This window comes from Acipenser ruthenus, chromosome 2, assembly GCF_902713425.1.
Source record: "Acipenser ruthenus chromosome 2, fAciRut3.2 maternal haplotype, whole genome shotgun sequence".
NCBI classification, from domain to species: Eukaryota; Metazoa; Chordata; class Actinopteri; order Acipenseriformes; family Acipenseridae; genus Acipenser; species Acipenser ruthenus.
Genome location: NC_081190.1, coordinates 9,119,989 through 9,138,280, shown reverse-complemented (window position 1 = coordinate 9,138,280; position 18,292 = coordinate 9,119,989). Strand labels below are relative to the sequence as shown.

Here is an 18,292-nt window from a genome sequence, read left to right as displayed (position 1 = left end):
GCACATGTAAAGTATGCAAATATATTTGTAAAGATAAAAGTGACATATCAAACAGAAAATAAATATTTAGTCTTAAGAAACCCTTCATGCAAAACTAGCAACCTTGTTTGTGGTATTTTTTGCCAAAAATGTAACAATAAAATATGTAGGACAGGTACATCATTATATAAAATAATACAGAATCACCTATCAAACATAAGAAATAAAAAAGCAAATGAACCAATGGTTCGACACTTTAGAAAACATGAACATAAAAACATGAATGACGTACAATTTGTAGTTTTCGAAGATATAAAATTATATAATGATCATTACATCGTTACATCATGAACTATGTAGTAAATGACGCCACAAACACATTTAATAGATTTAAATAGAAATAAGTTGAGTGTAGTTACCATGGCAACAAAAGCCTAGAAGTACCTCCACTGTTTTTTCTTTTTTTTATTAAAACACACTTTCCTTTGACAAAGATGTGTTAAACATACAGCAATGTTGGGAAGTTGGCTCTTGTATGTTTATATTTGTATGTATATGCTGTGTGTATATATATATTCAAATAAAAAAAAAAATATATATATATATATATATATATATATATATATATATATACAGACAAGCTCAAATTTGTTGGTACCCTTACAGCTCATTGAAATAATGCTTCATTCCTCCTGAAAAGTGATGAAATTAAAAGCTATTTTATCATGTATACTTGCATGCCTTTGGTATGTCATAGAATAAAGCAAAGAAACTGTGAAAAGAGATGAATTATTGCTTATTCTACAAAGATATTCTAAAATGGCCTGGACACATTTGTTGGTACCCCTTAGAAAAGATAATAAATAATTGGATTATAGTGATATTTCAAACTAATTAGTTTCTTTAATTAGTATCACACATGTCTCCAATCTTGTAATCAGTCATTCAGCCTATTTAAATGGAGAAAAGTAGTCACTGTGCTGTTTGGTATCATTGTGTGCACCACATTTAACATGGACCAGAGAAAGCAAAGGAGAGAGTTGTCTGAGGAGATCAGAAAGAAAATAATAGACAAGCATGGTAAAGGTAAAGGCTACAAGACCATCTCCAAGCAGCTTGATGTTCCTGTGACAACAGTTGCAAATATTATTAAGAAGTTTAAGGTCCATGGAACTGTAGCCAACCTCCCTGGGCGTGGCCACAAGATTGAAAATCGACCCCAGAGTGAACAGAAGGATAGTGCGAATGGTAGAAAAAGAACCAAGGATAACTGCCAAAGAGATACAAGCTGAACTCCAAGGTGAAGGTACATCAGTTTCTGATCGCACCATCCGTCGCTTTTTGAGCGAAAGTGGGCTCCATGGAAGAAGACCCAGGAGGACTCCACTTTTGAAAGATTTGCTAAAATGCATATTGACAAGCCACAATCCTTCTGGGAGAATGTCCTTTGGACAGATGAGTCAAAACTGGAGCTTTTTGGCAAGTCACATCAGCTCTATGTTCACAGACGAAAAAATGAAGCTTTCAAAGAAAAGAACACCATACCTACAGTGAAACATGGAGGAGGCTCGGTTATGTTTTGGGGCTGCTTTGCTGCGCCTGGCACAGGGTGCCTTGAATCTGTGCAGGGCACAATGAAATCTCAAGACTATCAAGGCATTCTGGAGCGAAACGTACTGCCCAGTGTCAGAAAGCTCTGTCTCAGTCGCAGGTCATGGGTCCTCCAACAGGATAATGACCCAAAACACACAGCTAAAAGCACCCAAGAATGGATAAGAACAAAACATTGGACTATTCTGAAGTGGCCTTCTATGAGTCCTGATCTGAATCCTATCGAACATCTATGGAAAGAGCTGAAACTTGCAGTCTGGAGAAGGCACCCACCAAACCTGAGACAACTGGAGCAGTTTTCTCAGGAAGAGTGGGCCAAACTACCTGTTAACAGGTGCAGAAGTCTCATTGAGAGCTACAGAAAACGTTTGATTGCAGTGATTGCCTCTAAAGGTTGTGCAACAAAATATTAGGTTAGCGGTCCCATCATTTTTGTCCACGTCATTTTCATTTGTTTTCTTATTTACAATATTATGTTGTATAAAAAATCAAAAGCAAAGTCTGATTTCTATTAAATATGGAATAAATGGTGGATGCCAATTACTTTTGTCAGTTTCAAGTTATTTCAGAGAAAATTGTGCATTCTTCGTTTTTTGTGGAGGGGTACCAATAAATTTGAGCACGTCTGTATATAAAAATATATATATATATATATATATATATATATATATATATATATATATGAATGCAGAATATAAAGGCATGCTGTGGTAGCAGATTTTGTGGTAATTCAGTGCATACTGAGCTGTTACTACAACACAACCACAAAACTTGTAGCAGACATCCTGACTGAGACATTGACGTTCCAATAGCTGCTGCTGTGGCACAGCCCCCTGTACAGAAAACCTATTTCAACCCCTGCTAGTTCTCAATCACGCTTCAATTTATCTTGCCGTCAGGCTTGGGGGGGAAAAAGCTACTTTCAGTCTGAAACAGACTGCTAGCACAGCACTTAATACAGCTAGATAGTCCGCTGTGCTATGAGCAAGTTTAGAAAACCATGTATCCCAGATTGGACTTTAAAGCTACAGCATTGAGATGCACAGTTTTTTTGTGTTTGCTTTTGTTTTTCAACATAGTGTAGTCATACTGCAAACTTAGAAAAGAATGTGGTATGCTGCCCGTAAAAACAACAAAGCGTGGAATGCTTCACATACAACACCTATACACTACTTGGGAAAGAAAACATGACTTCTGATACTGCCTTTAGGTTGATTTGAACCATAAAAAAACCATATAAGAATATGTTGATTTCAATTTACAGTTTAAACATCTTTAAAATGGCATTTCTTACGTCAAATAGGTATGATTGCAGTTCTCAGTTTTCCAGTGTATCTGATGTATTTTTCATTGTCACTGTATTTTAAAACAGCTATGATGAACATTTTAAATACATAACATTGTGTTCTGGCTTACCTGATGCCATTTTTTCTTCTATTTTCCATTTTTGTTTTGTTTGTTGTAGGATCCTAACCAGCTCATCCGTGCTAGTGCTCTGAGAGTTTTATCCAGTATCCGAGTGCCTATTATTGTTCCAATCATGATGCTGGCCATTAAAGAAGCAGCCACAGATTTGTCACCATATGTCAGAAAAACTGCAGCTCATGCAATTCAAAAACTGTACAGGTAAAGAAGCCTTGGCAATTACTTAAATGAATGAACACAACTTTAAATACTAGCAATCTGTATTTGAAGTCTTGAAATACAGCACTATCAAATGTATTTACCAAGATATTAACAGCGATATTAACAAGAAGCAGTCAGTACAAGGTCAGTAATGTTGATTTGTTTATCATTCCTGACTTTAATTTACGTATCCAGTATAATAAATAGTATTTATATGCATATCTGCGTATACACAAACATGAATCACAGTACAGTACTGTGGCACAGGAACAGGTTATAAAAAGCAGCTGGAATGTACAATAAACGTTAAGTTTTTAGTAATTTTATATATCATCAAAACTAAAACAATTAATGCAAAACAAAACATTGAAATGAAGAAAAAAAAAACCCTCAAGAATAGTGTACATAACTTAAGCATTTTATTTATTTTTCAGTCTTGACCCAGATCAGAAAGAACATTTAATTGAAGTAATTGAAAAACTACTAAAGGATAAAAGCACGGTAAGTAAAATATGAATCCATCTGAGTTTATAATGCAGGCCTCCTTTGTGTCTCTTTTATATTGCTGCTATGTAGTCATAGCAACCAAGCTGTTGTGAACACAGTACTCCCAATGCCTTGTTACCTCATCTTTTACATGAGGGGGTTATTGTGTTAACTAGTAAGCAGTCCCAGTTATTTTCAAATAAGCCCTTTGTACACCAGTTCAGTTTCTCTGATATACTTAATAATAGCAGTTGGGCACATGGGGGAGACAAATCCTTGCATTACAATTACGTTTTATTTGTTACCTGCTTTGTAAAATATACTAGAAGAGTGCAGTTTTACATCATTGTATTTGTAAGACGGTACTTCAAGCACTCAAATTCATAGCTTTCTAAATAGCCATTATAAAGACAAAATTACCTTAATGGGGTACACATTAAGATTACATTTTTTTTCTTTTTTTTTTTATACAGAGATGCCAAAAAATAAATGACAGTAGACTCTTGCTAATCTGAATTGACCTATAATCTGAATCTTTACAGCTGTCTCAAGAGTTTTACATTTTTTTTTTTAAATTTAAATGATTAAGGCTGATTTTTGATTAAACTGAAATATAAAAAAAACCCCATAAAACGTAGTTTTTAGTATGGTACAGGTTGATCAGTACTCTGAACACATCATTTGAACATACTTTGGGTCAAATTAGCAAGAGTCTATTGTATTTAAGAAATTAAGAACAGTAATGTATGCATAAAATGTTAAATACAGGTACAAAACCGCATTAATATCTCTCGACAAAGTACTAACAATGGAATCAATTCTTGTTTCCTAGCTCTTATTAACCCTAGAAACATGATCACTGGTCCGCCTTTTCATGTGTTGCATATCTTTTGGCTCTTTGCCTGTGTTCCTTAAATATTTTAATTCAGGCTATGTTGATATTTAAAATGAAATTGTATAATGTTCAGAGCTGCGGTTGCTTCCTGATACCCAAATCACTTCCTGTTCTACATGCCAATACCATTTAAATGGTGACAGGAAGTGATCATCTGTCTTGGGGAAGGGCGGGTTATTGTCAGATTATTTCAGAGTAAAGGACAGTGACCTTTTTAAAATGAAATACTTGCAACAATATAATCAGGATGAGAGATTAATAGAGCATTGGGATAAGTACATGTATACTTGCCCTGCCTGGTTAATTTGTGGTGCAGAGAACATGTGTAGATATCTGTTGTGATTTGTAATTCATGCCTTTTATCCAGGGTGACTACAATAAGATGGTATCATTGTGGTAACCTCTGGAAGGGTTCCTTTTATCTCTGACAGGCTGAAAACAAGTCTGTGGTGTTGTTTTTGTAAACCTTGTTCATTTAACAAGAGCTGACAGGGAAAAGCCAAGCTAACTTGACAGCATGGAGAAGGTTTAATACGTTCCTTCCTCTATCTAATTTGGGCCTGGTGACAGAGTCATTTTCATTCTAGAATGGAACATTCTTAACAATTTAACACTGTGTAAAAATAAATAAATAAATAAATATTTGTATATATCTGTGAGGGAGGCTCCCTCTGTTGCTGTTTTTAAAGTAAGATTGAAAATTTAGTTTTGTGACAGAGCGTTCACAGTTCTGTAAATTACATTCACTTTTATCACTTGCTTTTTAATTAAAGCTTATGCCTTCATTACTTGTTTGTATTGTTTGTAAGTATTCATTTCTGTATTTCTTCTTAAATGTTTTTATTATTTTTTCTTGTTCAGCGTTTTGAGGCAATTTTTTGTGAAAGGCACTATATAAAAATAAAGATTGATATATATATATATATATAATATATATATATATATATATTTGTTATATTCTACAGTCTTAAATTGTTAAGAATTTCTCATTCTAGAGTGAGAATGAATGTGCTGAAGATCACATTAATTCTGCTACAGTAAATACATCAGTCAGCCTAAAACAATACTTGGTTGTAAAATTGGGTTGACTGTGTAATATCGTATGAACGATTTGGGGGCTTGAAAATGAAGTAAACAATTAATTGAAATGCATAGTGAAAGTACTGTACACCAGATTCATTGCATGTTTACGTTAGGTTTTAATGAAGAATGATTGCGTCTCGGCTTCAAATTTTATTTTCACAAGGTGACTAGTAATGAGCTAGCAGGTGCCATTTGGATTATTGCATGCAAAACAGTATTTACTGGGCAAATGGGTTTGTTTTTAATGCATAACTTCAGCTGACTATTTTTCAAGCCAGTAGCGGTCTAAATATATTTGATGAAATTCTGATATTTTATTTCTCAAACAAAGCAAAATCCCATACCAGTAATCGGCTGGTCTGAGAATAGCTGAATTAAAACAAAAAATGGCATTGATGTTTAAAACACCTTGTTAGTCGAATGCTTTGTGTTTATCTGTATTTAAATGGCAATTCATATTTGTGAAGATTAAGTGTTCAGAAGAAACCGGCTTCTTTCTATGGTGTTTGCCTGGTTGCTGGGCATCAAATCCCAGCTCTCCCTAGTAACGACCATAAAAAATAAAAAAACATGCATTTTGTTTATAATAACCCAAGGTTTATTGAATTTTTTTTATTCCATAAGCAAAGCACTTGTACTCGTTTGTGTTTCTTCTCATATCTTGTCTCCCTTTGTGTTTCTCTATGCACTGGACACTACATGGTGACTGACAAGAGGTGGCAACGTTGCTGTCTGAGTGTGGATCATGTTGTATTGATACTTTGGGAATTTTGGAAATAACCAACAAAACAACAAAGTTTAAGTGTATCAATGGCAGAGTCGTTGGTGGGGGGGGGGGGGGATTCCAGGAAAAAGTAATACTAGAATAATTATCTTTTGTTAATGCACAGGCAACAAAAAGGATCAGCATGCATGGGGAAAAAAAAAAAATAAAGCAATAAAAAAAAGAGAAAAAACCTGATGAAATGCTTTCATTTTAATCGGTTTAGTGGAAAGCATTTTTTTTTTTTTTTAATGTGCATCCGGTTGTGTAAAATAAAAAACAAAGCAGCCCCACCCCCAAATATTTTTGGCCAAGCGCTGTAACAATGTAGACTTTCTTTGGATGTGCAGTAAACGCTTTTGTATAACTTGGTGTATTTCTATAGTAAAACACATGGGTTGACCGATGTTTGTGTTAGTTATTGATTTAGCGCTGTGGGGGGTGGGGGGTGGGGTGCAGATGTTTCTTGTGATAGATCTATTATCCAGCTATTACAAGATAAATGACTGATCTTTCCTATTTCCCATGTCTTTCGAAAATTGAAATAAGGAGAGGAATATCATTTGGGCTGCATGATTAGGGCAGGTGGGATGGCCATTAATTTAAAAGAAAGGAACGTTGGCAGCTTAGGCCAACTTGCACCACGTTATCAATCAAGCCTCAACAGTCTTCTTGTGATGACCCAGCACTCTCAGGTTTTTGCAGCGTTAATTAGAATTCATGACAAAATAGATGCAAGGAAACGTTTTGTGCCCTTCATAATTTTATAGGAAATTTATTGTTATTAGAGGAACCATTTGCTTAGTGTGATTTTTCCATTACCAGCTTGTCAACTAGCACAGATAATATGGAGAAAATATGAACTCCTTAGATTGGATGTCAGTTTTGTTGATGGTGCATGTAGTTTACCTTGGAGCACAGCTAATGGCTGAAGTTCATAGCAACAGCACAGCAAAGCTGTGGCAACCGCAGCAAGACAAATGATTTGTGCCGTATATTGCTTTAATATGAAAAAATACATACATGGGAAACCAGCATTTAAATATTATGAGCTCACTACAGGTTCTGTTGTGGTGATTTTATTCAGTAACCAAAGATAATTAGCACTGATTTGCTGTATTAACGATGATAATCAACACGTTTCCCCAAAATGTTTACTGACAGAAATAGACTAAATTTAGACTAATAGACTGTTTAATTCAGATTTTCATAACCTTGGAACACAGTGGGTCCTATTTTAGTTACAGCCATTGAATAGAAATAGGGGTCTAACTCAAATACAGATATATGGAACTGTATGTGTTTTTAAATTGATTTGATTGTAAATCACAGGTTCAATCTGTAAGAGGAAACTTAAAGAACTTCTGTTAATAGAACAGTTCTATTTGTTTAGCTCCTAAACATCTGCTTTTTCTTATGTATTTATGCCTGCTTATCTATCTGCTTGTGTGGCTTCAGCAGTCTTGTAATTCACAAATGAACACGAGTTAAGCCTGTGTAGTTTAAAAGTAGTAGTGACAGGTTTAGAGAAAATATAGAGAATGGGCTGTCAGTCAGTGTGTATTTGTTGTCACATTCATGTTAGTTCCCACCAATTTCTTTCCCTGATTGTTCACATTGTACAGATTTCAGATATCATTGCATTTTAATTTAAAATCATAAAACAGTAAATGAACTACTGTAGCGACTGCAAACTTTATTTCACTGTGCTGTGCTTTTGCATAATGGATTCTGGTCATAGTGGCAGCGTAAGATCAGAAGAGATTTGGAATTTGAGTTAACTTCTCACTTTGTAGAATAAAAAAAAAAAAAACACTGAAGAAAAGTACCAACCCAAAAACAATAGGATTTGTTTTTCTGATGCAAGCTTGGTTTAAAATACTGAATGTTTGAAAGTTGAAGGAGACAAAGTTACAAAACTTCAGTTTCTTTATCAATAATAATAATAATACTAATTGCTTGTTGTGCAGTTCTTGTTTGTCAAATTTGCTGCATTCAGAATTGTGAGTGTTCTTGCTGGGCTCAGCAGGTATCGGAACAGGAACAGGACTTGAGTCAATACATGCAAGTTCACGTTTATGCAGATAAGTAATACATACAATTCCCATAGGGCCAGAAGCAAGTCTATTATAATAAGAAAACTATATTCCAGGCTCCTTTCTTCCAAGCGTAATGTTGGTTGCATATTAATAAACCTAATGTCAGACAGGAGCCAGAAAATAACTGAAAATGCAAACTTCAGCGCATCTGATCATTTTCAGAAATTGTCATTTTTTTTACAGTGTTTTGCTTTAATTGCCTCTTGTCGCTGGAGGCTAAAAAAAAACAAAAAAAAAAAAACAGATATACAGAAGCATTAAAATGGAGCATGTGTTTAAAATAATTTATAAGTAAAGTGTTCAATATCAAAGCATGCTTATTATAATCACAAAGGCATATCTATATGGAAAATAGTCAGAGGCTTGTCTTGAATTTCAGCTGAGAGGCTGATAGATATACTATAGAATTAAAATGAAAAATATTAGATCAGAGGGCATTGAAAGCCAATGTAATTGATATTTGCTACCCCCCATATTACTTTTTAAATCATGTGATAATCTTGCAGAGAAAAGAAAGTTTGTTTGCTTGAACAGCTTCCAAAAGCATTACCTGATTGGAAATATATTACAAACAAGTAGTCTTTTAAACAAAATTCCAGAATGTTGATGATGATGATGATGATGATGATGATGATGATGTCGCCAGACATTTTAACAGAAATGACCACACTATAGAAGACATCACAGTTTGTGGGATGGTTCAATGCTATGGAACTAATGCTGTCAGGAAACAAAAGGAATGTGAACTTATTTTCAAACTAGGCACTTTGGAGCCATTTGGAATGAACATTCTATTCTGAGGTCGTCATCATCATCATCATCAACATTCTGGAATTTTGTTTAAAAGACTACTTGTTTGTTTTTTATCAACTTCTTAAAGCGCTGTTTTTTTGTATTCAGCCGATGAAGGACTTGTAGTCCGAAACGTCCTGATAATTGATTTGTAATCAATTATTCTACCTTTTTAAGTACCTGAAATATCCTTTTCTTTTTTTGTTTTTTTGTTTTTTCTTATTGATCATTTTGGTACACAGCAGTTTTCCTTTTTCTCAAACTTTATATATATATATATATATATATATATATATATATATATATATATATATATTCACTGTAGGTCACTGTAGTTTCACTATAAAACCTTCCACGTCATTAAAAAACAAAACAAGACTGCAGTAGTCTCCGCGTATAGAGAACACTTTGGCTAAGAGTGTGGTGAAACTGATTTTTTCCCATTGTAAATGCTCCAGCTAAAGAAACAGGAACTTCGCTTAAAAGAACACCTTTTTGGCACGATAGCAATTAGTTCACAACTGATACAGTACTGTTTTGTAACCTGATAACTCATCATCATCAGACTTAAATTTAAAATAGTTTATTTAATCTTTTCAAAACTGACTTGTCATTGTGGGACACAAGTTGCCAATCAATTTGGTGTTTTCCGTTCTGATGAGTTGCTTCACCATTCTGTTAAATTTTGCGCGTGTCTTGAATATTGCTCTCCTGTACATGTATTCGTAATTAATTAATTCATCTAGAGCTGCTGTAGGGGTGCTGTGATAATTTAGTTTGACAGTTAGTTTATTAATGTTAGTTTGTCTGTTACTTTATTATCATAGTTTATTAACATACATCAGCCTATTGCTTTTCTCTTACGCATTCTGTTCATTTCATATGTTGATGCATGTGCGTTATGACAAGTAATAAAAATGTATTTATTTATTGATTCATATTGTGTCTGGTGGTCAACTCCATCTTAGAGAACACTTCGCTTGCTTGCTGAGAGGTGTTCTCTTAGCCGAAGACTACTGTACTTAATTAAATAAACTTTTTTTTTTCTTTGCAAAAATGTGTATAGTTATTTTACAAAGTTGTTTAACAGCTAAGAATAACTGAAAAATGGTCTTGGCTTCATCAGTTGACAAAATCCAGTGTGGGTTAGCAACTGACTTCCCATTTAAAATAGCAAAGCACTTGAAAGATACTCTGGTTAAAGAATTAATCTGAAGACTTCTAAATCCTCCCACTCCCCCAGAAAACAACCAAAATAAAAACTACTGGTGAATGAGGACTGGAGATAATAAAACGAAAAAAATTGTAGGTATGTAAAGCTATTGAAAGCTTTCAAAATGCTCAGTTTAAAGTAGAGCTGAGGTCAAACTCAAGTCAAATGACAGTTAACAAGAGGACCTGGAGTGCTCCCAGACACTTTCTATCCAAGTAAAGTGTTTCCTTCCCTTGCTTCACACCACTGCTTGCCAAGACAAAGTAAGAAAACAAACATGTGAACTTCTGGGGCAGACCTTGAAATGGCACTTACAACAGTAATTAGAAGTGCAGTGTGTGTTCCCAAACTTCGTAATTTCTTTTTTTTAATGCAATGTGTACTGGAATTTCATGAATGAGGAAGTGAACCGCTCCACTGAAACTATTTGGGAGTTTATCTGAAAATACACGTATTGTAGATACAGTATAGTGCAGAGAATTAACAGATTAAAGGGGTGGTTATAAAACTGGAGGGGATCATTGCTAAGAATGGTTACTTGAAACTTGAAACTTGGATTCATTTATTTTACCAAGAGAACCCTGTATGTATCAATGTTATACATGCAAAAAAAAACAAAAAAAACGTAAAAGATTTAGTTCCTGTTCCCAAACACAATGGCAACTACTGACCACAACATATAAACTGAGTAACAGCATACCGTCCCATCAACTTAGTGTTGCATACACGCTAGGCATTGCCTGGGGTTGGAACTGTAGTCCTAGTTTCATCAACTCTTAGTGTTGTGCCCACACTAGGCATTGCCTGGGGTTGGAACTGTAGTCCTAGTTTCATCAACTCTTAGTGCTGCGCTCACACTAGGCATTGCCTGGGGTTGGAACTGTAGTCCTAGTTTCATCAGCTCTTAGTGTTGCGCTCACACTAGGCATTGCCTGGGGTTGGAACTGTAGTCCTAGTTTCATCAACTCTTAGTGTTGTGCCCACACTAGGCATTGCCTGGGGTTGGAACTGTAGTCCTAGTTTCATCAACTCTTAGTGTTGTGCTCACACTAGGCATTGCCTGGGGTTGGCACTGTAGTCCCTGTTCCCAATTGATTCGGCTATCATACCTTTTTGTTTCACTTTGTTTTTTTGGTTTTTTTCTTTTGCCACACAGCTGGTTGCTGGGAGCGTTGTAATGGCATTTGAGGAAGTGTGTCCGGATCGGATAGATCTGATTCACAAGAATTACCGGAAACTCTGCAACCTGCTGGTGGACGTTGAGGAGTGGGGACAAGTACTTATCATCAACATGCTCACCAGATACGCACGCACGCAGTTCCTGAACCCCTGGAAGCAGGTGAGTGCTGCTGCGATACTTCAACCATTCACTTGAGCTCTCTTATCCCAGATTCACTTTAGGAATTATTTTTGTTTGGTTTATTTATTTATTTATTTATTTATTTATTTATTTATTTATTTATTTTTTAATTAATACGCTCTCTCTGTCTCCCTAAAGCCAGCCATGAAGCTTCACAGGTAAGGACAGCACAGAAATAGATGAGAACAAATGAGACAGAGCAGTGAACTTGTAACAGTAGTTATCCCCAAACTATATATATTTTAAATGTCTATCTATCTAGCTATCTATCTATCTAGCTATCTATTCACTAATTTGGCTAATTCACGATTGGTCCATGTTGACAGTTAATTGTACAAGTCCTATATTTTACTGTATAAAGTCTGTACTGTATTGCCCTTCACACAAATAAAAAATATGGACTGGAGAGGAGGGCTATAGTTGGAAATTATTGACCTGAGGGAAGACTATTGTTACCGACGGGGCTATAATGCCCGAAGCCGCAGGCACCCTGGAGGTAACAATAGTCTTCCCGAGGGGCATTTAATTTTCCACTATGAGCTGAGTCCGTCAAAATAATGAGAGGCAAAGTTGGATAGTAAATATGACTTTATATACTATAAAGCCATAAATATTTGCAAGCCTTTTATGCGTTTTTTTGCATATGAAAAAAAAAATGTAAATGTTTTTGCCATGAATATCTTAGTGCTGTGCATATAATGAAGTAATATACTACTACCAGTGCAACAGGTTGCCAACATTTCTGGAGCAAAATAGGTTTTATGGGTGTGGAATATTTATGGCTTTACAGTATTTTGTTTAAATATAGCTGATACAGCATAAGTAAATAACTAAACAACATAGATAAATAATAGAAAATGTTTTTGAAGTTCATACCGCAAGTTTTTTTCTTTCCTTTGTAGTCTGTTTTTTGTAATTAATTTTCTGTTAAGTCACAGCAGTTCAGCAGTTCATCATTCAGCCATTTTATCTTGTTGGAATGGAGGTGTTCCTTTGAAAAGGGGTGGGGGCTGACAGTGATGTGAACCAATCACATGGAGACTATTGCCCGCTGGTGTAAGGATGTCAGGGCAATAGTTCAATCTATTTTTCCTCCTATGCAATGGTGCCGGGGGTGCGGGGTTAAGGCTAATGCGTGGGTAGAGACCTGTGTGCAGACCTTGAAAGGTATTGTGATACTTGGAGACGTATATATATGTTTTGGTGACCGGTAAATGGCTTCGCCATCCAGTTTTATTAGCTAGAACTGGTTAGTCTTTAGCTAAGCACTCCTTGGAGGAGTTAGGGTTTTGGTTTGTTTTTTGTTTTGTTCAATAAATAAATACACAGGCATCGTCCTGTTTTCATTTCACGTGTTGTGAGAGTGCTGCATTTTACACAAGATAGTGTTAAAGGTCCTGAAGCGTCGCAAAGACAACCCCCCTCCCTTTACCTCTATACAGTTGTAGTCAAAAGTTTACATACCCCAATGGAAATGTATAGTTTCTAGAAATTTCTCGAAAACAAAGAATTTTAGGAAAAATCTTTTGTAGCAAAAGTTTTGCTTTTGTGAAATAGATGTCTACAATTATTTGTTTTAACCAATTTGTTGGCAAAACTCCATAAATGCTAATTAAAAAGTATTCATACCCTTTGATGCTATGATAGTATTGTCTGCAAGGTGCTAGAAATTTTAATATATTAATGCAAAACCTAATTCTAGAAAAGTCTAGAAAATGCTGGATTGTAGGTGAACATTCTTAGAGAGTATAAAAGGGTTAGGCATAGGGTGATTGCTGTCATTAACAATAAGTCAATATGGGAAAAGTAAGGAGCTATCTGAAGACCTTAGGCAGAAAATTATTTATTGTCATAAAGATAGAGAAGGATAAGAAGATTTCCAAGCATTTGAGTATCCCAATTTCAACTATTGTTTCTATTATCAAGAAGTACAAAACTCATGGTACTGTCACAACACTCCCTCGGTCTGGAAGAAGGGAGGTTCTTTTATCAAGAACAAGTAGAAGAATTGTCAGGAAAATTAATAACAATCTGAGATTGACTGCCAAAGATATTCAAAGTGAATTGGCTGCAAGTGGGACTGGGGTTTCCATTTCAACCATAGGTTGAGTATTGCATGGTGAATGTCTCAATGGACACAGGCCAAGGAACAAGCCACTCTTAGGAGAACATCACAAGGACAGCAAAACGGCATTTGAATGATGGATATGAGTTCTGGTTAAAGGTTTTGTGGAGTGATGAAACAAAAATCGAGCTATTTGGTCACGCTGGTAGTCGTTACGTTTGGAGAAAGTCCTTCTATGGGGCTGTTTTTCCTCTAATGGCACAGGAAATTTAGTCCACACACATGGTAAATGGATTCCATAGCATACCAAAAGATATTGGCCAATTATCTGAAACCCTCTGCTACAGAACTTGGTTTAAAGCGCAACTGAACGTTCCAACATGACAACGATCCAAAGCACACATCAAAATCTACTGCAGAATGGTTAAAGAAGAATAGAATCAAGGTTCTGGAATGGCCTACTCAAAGTCCCAATCTAAATCCAATTGAGCATCTTTGAAGAAGGCTATGCACAAGAGTAGTCTGAATTTGAATGAACTGGAACAATTTTGTGTGGAATAATGGTCAAAAATCACTAAAGAATCATGCCAAAAGCTCATTGACAAATATCCTAACCGTTTAAAAGAGGATATTATTGCTAAAGGTGCCTCAATTTCATTTTCCTTGTCAGGGTATGAATACTTTTGAATTAGCATTTTTTGAGTTTTGCAAAAAAATATTGCTGAAATAAATAACTGTAGACATCTATTTATTGTAACTTTTTTCCTCATCCACAAAAGCAAAACTTGTTCCTATAATTTGTTTTCGAGAAATTTCTAGAAATTATAAATTTCCATTGGGGTATGTAAACATTTGACTACAACTATGTACGTATATATAAATAAATAAATAAGGAGTTTGAAAACAGTCTAGATTAGGATTAACTAACCAAATAATCATTTTATCCTGGTCGTCGCCCTGATACACAGCATTTTAATGAATGGGTTATATGAATTATGAAAATTAATGACAGCTAATTTTATAGAACATAAATTATGAGACGCGAAAAGGTAAACAATTTTATTAAAAAAAAATAAAAAATAAAAAAATAATAAAATGGGTATGATTTTTGTATTTGAAAGTAAGAAATAGTTTTGTGTAGAATGATTTTGTGTCTTCATTTGGTTTAGTTTTTCAATTCAGTAAGTGGACATAAGCGGAAGTTCTATTGTCAAGTCACGAGCAGTCATTTAATATATACAGGACAAGCATTGCAAAGTGCAAATGAAATGTGTAGAACATGCATAGTTGTATACATCTTTTGAAAGTTCTGCTTGATACAGTTCATCCGTGAATTAGCCAAATCATTGTCTGGCACTTTGCATCGCAAAATCTAATTTATTGGCACTATAAATAGAATATACATTTGTCAGTGTGACATATTTAAAACACTGCATATTAAAAAAAAATAAAAAGTTTCTGAAGTGCTACAGTATGGGATGCAAATACAGTGTGCTTACTTTAGCAGAAGAAACGACTCCTAATTTATGCTTGCCTGATAGCCCATGTTTTTACTGTTCGCTTAATGCAACATCAAGCTATATAATGTGTCACTTGGCAGAATGGATTTCTCATTTATTTGTATAAAATATGAATGGTTTATGGAGCACTATTTAGCCTCTAAGGATATAAATCTACGATTTGAGGAACAATTAAATGGAGAGCTACCAGAAAGCAGTCGCATCATTTGCAGTATATTTCCCGTAATTTTTCTAAACTGACATTTTATGATAAATAGTGGATGCCGAGTCAAAGCTGATTACACAGTGCACTAGGAATTCATAGCGCTGTCAGAGAGAAGACCGATTGACTTTAAATTTACATATTAATGAGAAGATTTGTTGAGAGGGTGCTTGAGTAGAAGAAAATAACAGCATATTTATAGGGCACGGCATTTATAAATAAAGCTGATGCAGGAAAAATGGAAATTAAACCTTTTAGGTTAATAAATGCAAGGGCTTGGGAAAAATGCATATTTGCATTTTCATTTTTAAATTAATTTGACTGTTTGTTGTTTTTAAAACAATCGCCAATATAAATGACCAAATCATTCCCCCCTTTCCAAACTGCAGATGGGATGTGGGTTTGTTGTTGGTAGTGAGGAATTCAAGATTTAAATAAAAATCCTTCTGCCAACTGCTTGTTTATATTGGTGCCTGGAGAAAGGTTGGTAAAATTGAACCTAATCATCTTCCAGTTATTACCTTGCTTGACGGATTTATTTCCACTGTGTTCAGGCACAGTAGACTTTAGCTCTATGAGTTCATGATCTGCAGTCTTCTACCACTGGACTCTAGGGTCAACATGCTGTGTTACGCTTTCTGTTTAAAGTTTCAAGTTGTGTTGATTTTTGGGCAGCTGCATTTAATGTCTTCTATGTATATTGTTTTTGTTTTTCTACCAGTGGCTGTTTTTCATGTATGAGTAAAAATTGGAATCGGTCTCCATCAGGTGCCACATGGTTTCAGCTGGCCTTCCTTCTTATCTGTAAAGCAGATAAGAAGGAAGGCCAGCATACGGGCAAGAAAACGAAATACAGATGGGTTAGATGCAAAACACCTGTCAAAGATGAAGACTGCAGTCATGCCAACCTCTGTAAAGCTAGAGCTACCTACATTATAATGGACATAGAGCAATCCCGGCATTGTTTTTATTTTTCTGTGTTGCACAAAAAAATATATATATATATTTTTTTTTTAAAGCCCATATAGAGAGCAGAATGATGCATGCTGTAAATAAATACTGTTTCATTGGGAACAGATGTAAAGAATGAATGTGATTATTCCCCATGGCAAGCCATCAACATTCTTAGCAACTTGAACTAATTTGCCGTTTTTGCAAATATAGCAATGGGCTTATTTCTGAAATTTGGGTGGGCGTTATGCTTTATTAGAAATTATATTTTAAAGTGTAATTAACACGTCCAACAGCTGGTGGCATTTCATGACATTATACATTTCAAGTACTTGTGGATTAAGTAAATAGGTCTCAGTATGTGCAGCCTGTTTTATATGGATGCATTGGATGTTTAACAGCAATAGTACAGTGCTGTATATAAAAATGAAAAAAAAGCTTTTGTAGTAGAAAAAGAAAGAAATCTACACAAAAAAGACCCTGAACAAAGTGCAGTTATAGAAAATGTGTTTGTGGTAGCATGCAAGGGGTAGGCCAGGATAAATGATGATTGCATGGGCAATTTGTTTACTCGAGGAGTTCATTGTTTTATGGGTTAATGTGGATGATTCACATCTTGTCTCTAATAGAAGGTTATTTATGTTAGTGGGTTTTGTAAAGTGCAGTATGTTCCTGAGTGCTGTTTGATGGCTTGCTGTCATCTCAATGGGTGGCTAATGCACTAAGTGGTGCTGCAGAATTCTGTGACCATAAAAAAGAAAGTTGTTAGGAAATACATTTTGTATGAAGTTTTAAAATAAGTGATATGAAAGAAAAGGGGTTCTAATGGCTTAAAAACCAATCATAGCGAGGCGACTGAATATTTTTAGGCTAGATATCCTCTTTTCACATTTGCAGTCATTTAAATTGATAGGTGTCTTATTAAGATGTTTTTTTTTGTTTGTTTTTTTTATTATTAAATAGGAGAAGTTTTACTTACATGTTTCTGTAATATTCTTTCCCCAGGAAATTGTTTTATCTACGTTTTACTAGAAATACATTGTGATGTATGTTTGTTTTGTGTTGTTGGGAAGACAATAATCAGGTTCACACATTAAGCTAACTATTAGTTTTCCTTTGGTTTAACACTTCTAGATAAAATCAGAGTACAAGTTTTATACATATAAAATCTAGGATGCAGTGTGTTTTTGAACTACACCAAGCCTCTGGGAAGGCTTTCGTTTTTTTGTTCAAACGGATCCTAAATGTATAATATAATACAATAAATGTGCATTTGTTCTAGGATGAAATATTGGAAGAGAACAGCGAACAAGCCTTCTACGGTTCAGATGATGAGAGGAAAAACAAAAGTGTGCCTGCATCTCAGCCCTATGTGATGGACCCAGACCACCGATTACTTCTGAGAAACACCAAGCCTTTGTTGCAGAGCAGAAACACAGCGGTAAGTCTGAAATATTTTACATTACCTTCACAGAACATTTTTGAATGTTTTTTAAAATCAGGGTATATTGAAGTTGTTTCTGTGCTTGTCTCTCCATCCGTATATATCTTAATTAATTGTGACGGAACGTGGTCTGGACATACTTTCGCACATGCCATTGAGTGTCTTGGGTACACATCATCTGCATCGTGGGTGGGGACGAATGT

The 18,292-nt window shown here is 35.1% G+C and overlaps 1 protein-coding gene across 2 annotated transcripts in view; it reads left to right on the top strand.

Moving 5' to 3' along the window:
- The window catches only part of LOC117403700 (AP-3 complex subunit beta-1-like), a 107,282-nt gene that overhangs the window by 13,151 nt on the left and 75,839 nt on the right, over positions 1-18,292 (top strand). For both annotated transcript variants that reach the window (XM_058988527.1, XM_058988521.1), the window contains exons 5-8: positions 3,056-3,216; positions 3,651-3,717; positions 11,704-11,886; positions 17,928-18,086. In XM_058988527.1, coding sequence (XP_058844510.1) covers positions 3,056-3,216; positions 3,651-3,717; positions 11,704-11,886; positions 17,928-18,086 — 570 coding nt within the window. The remainder of the gene's footprint in view (positions 1-3,055; positions 3,217-3,650; positions 3,718-11,703; positions 11,887-17,927; positions 18,087-18,292) is intronic.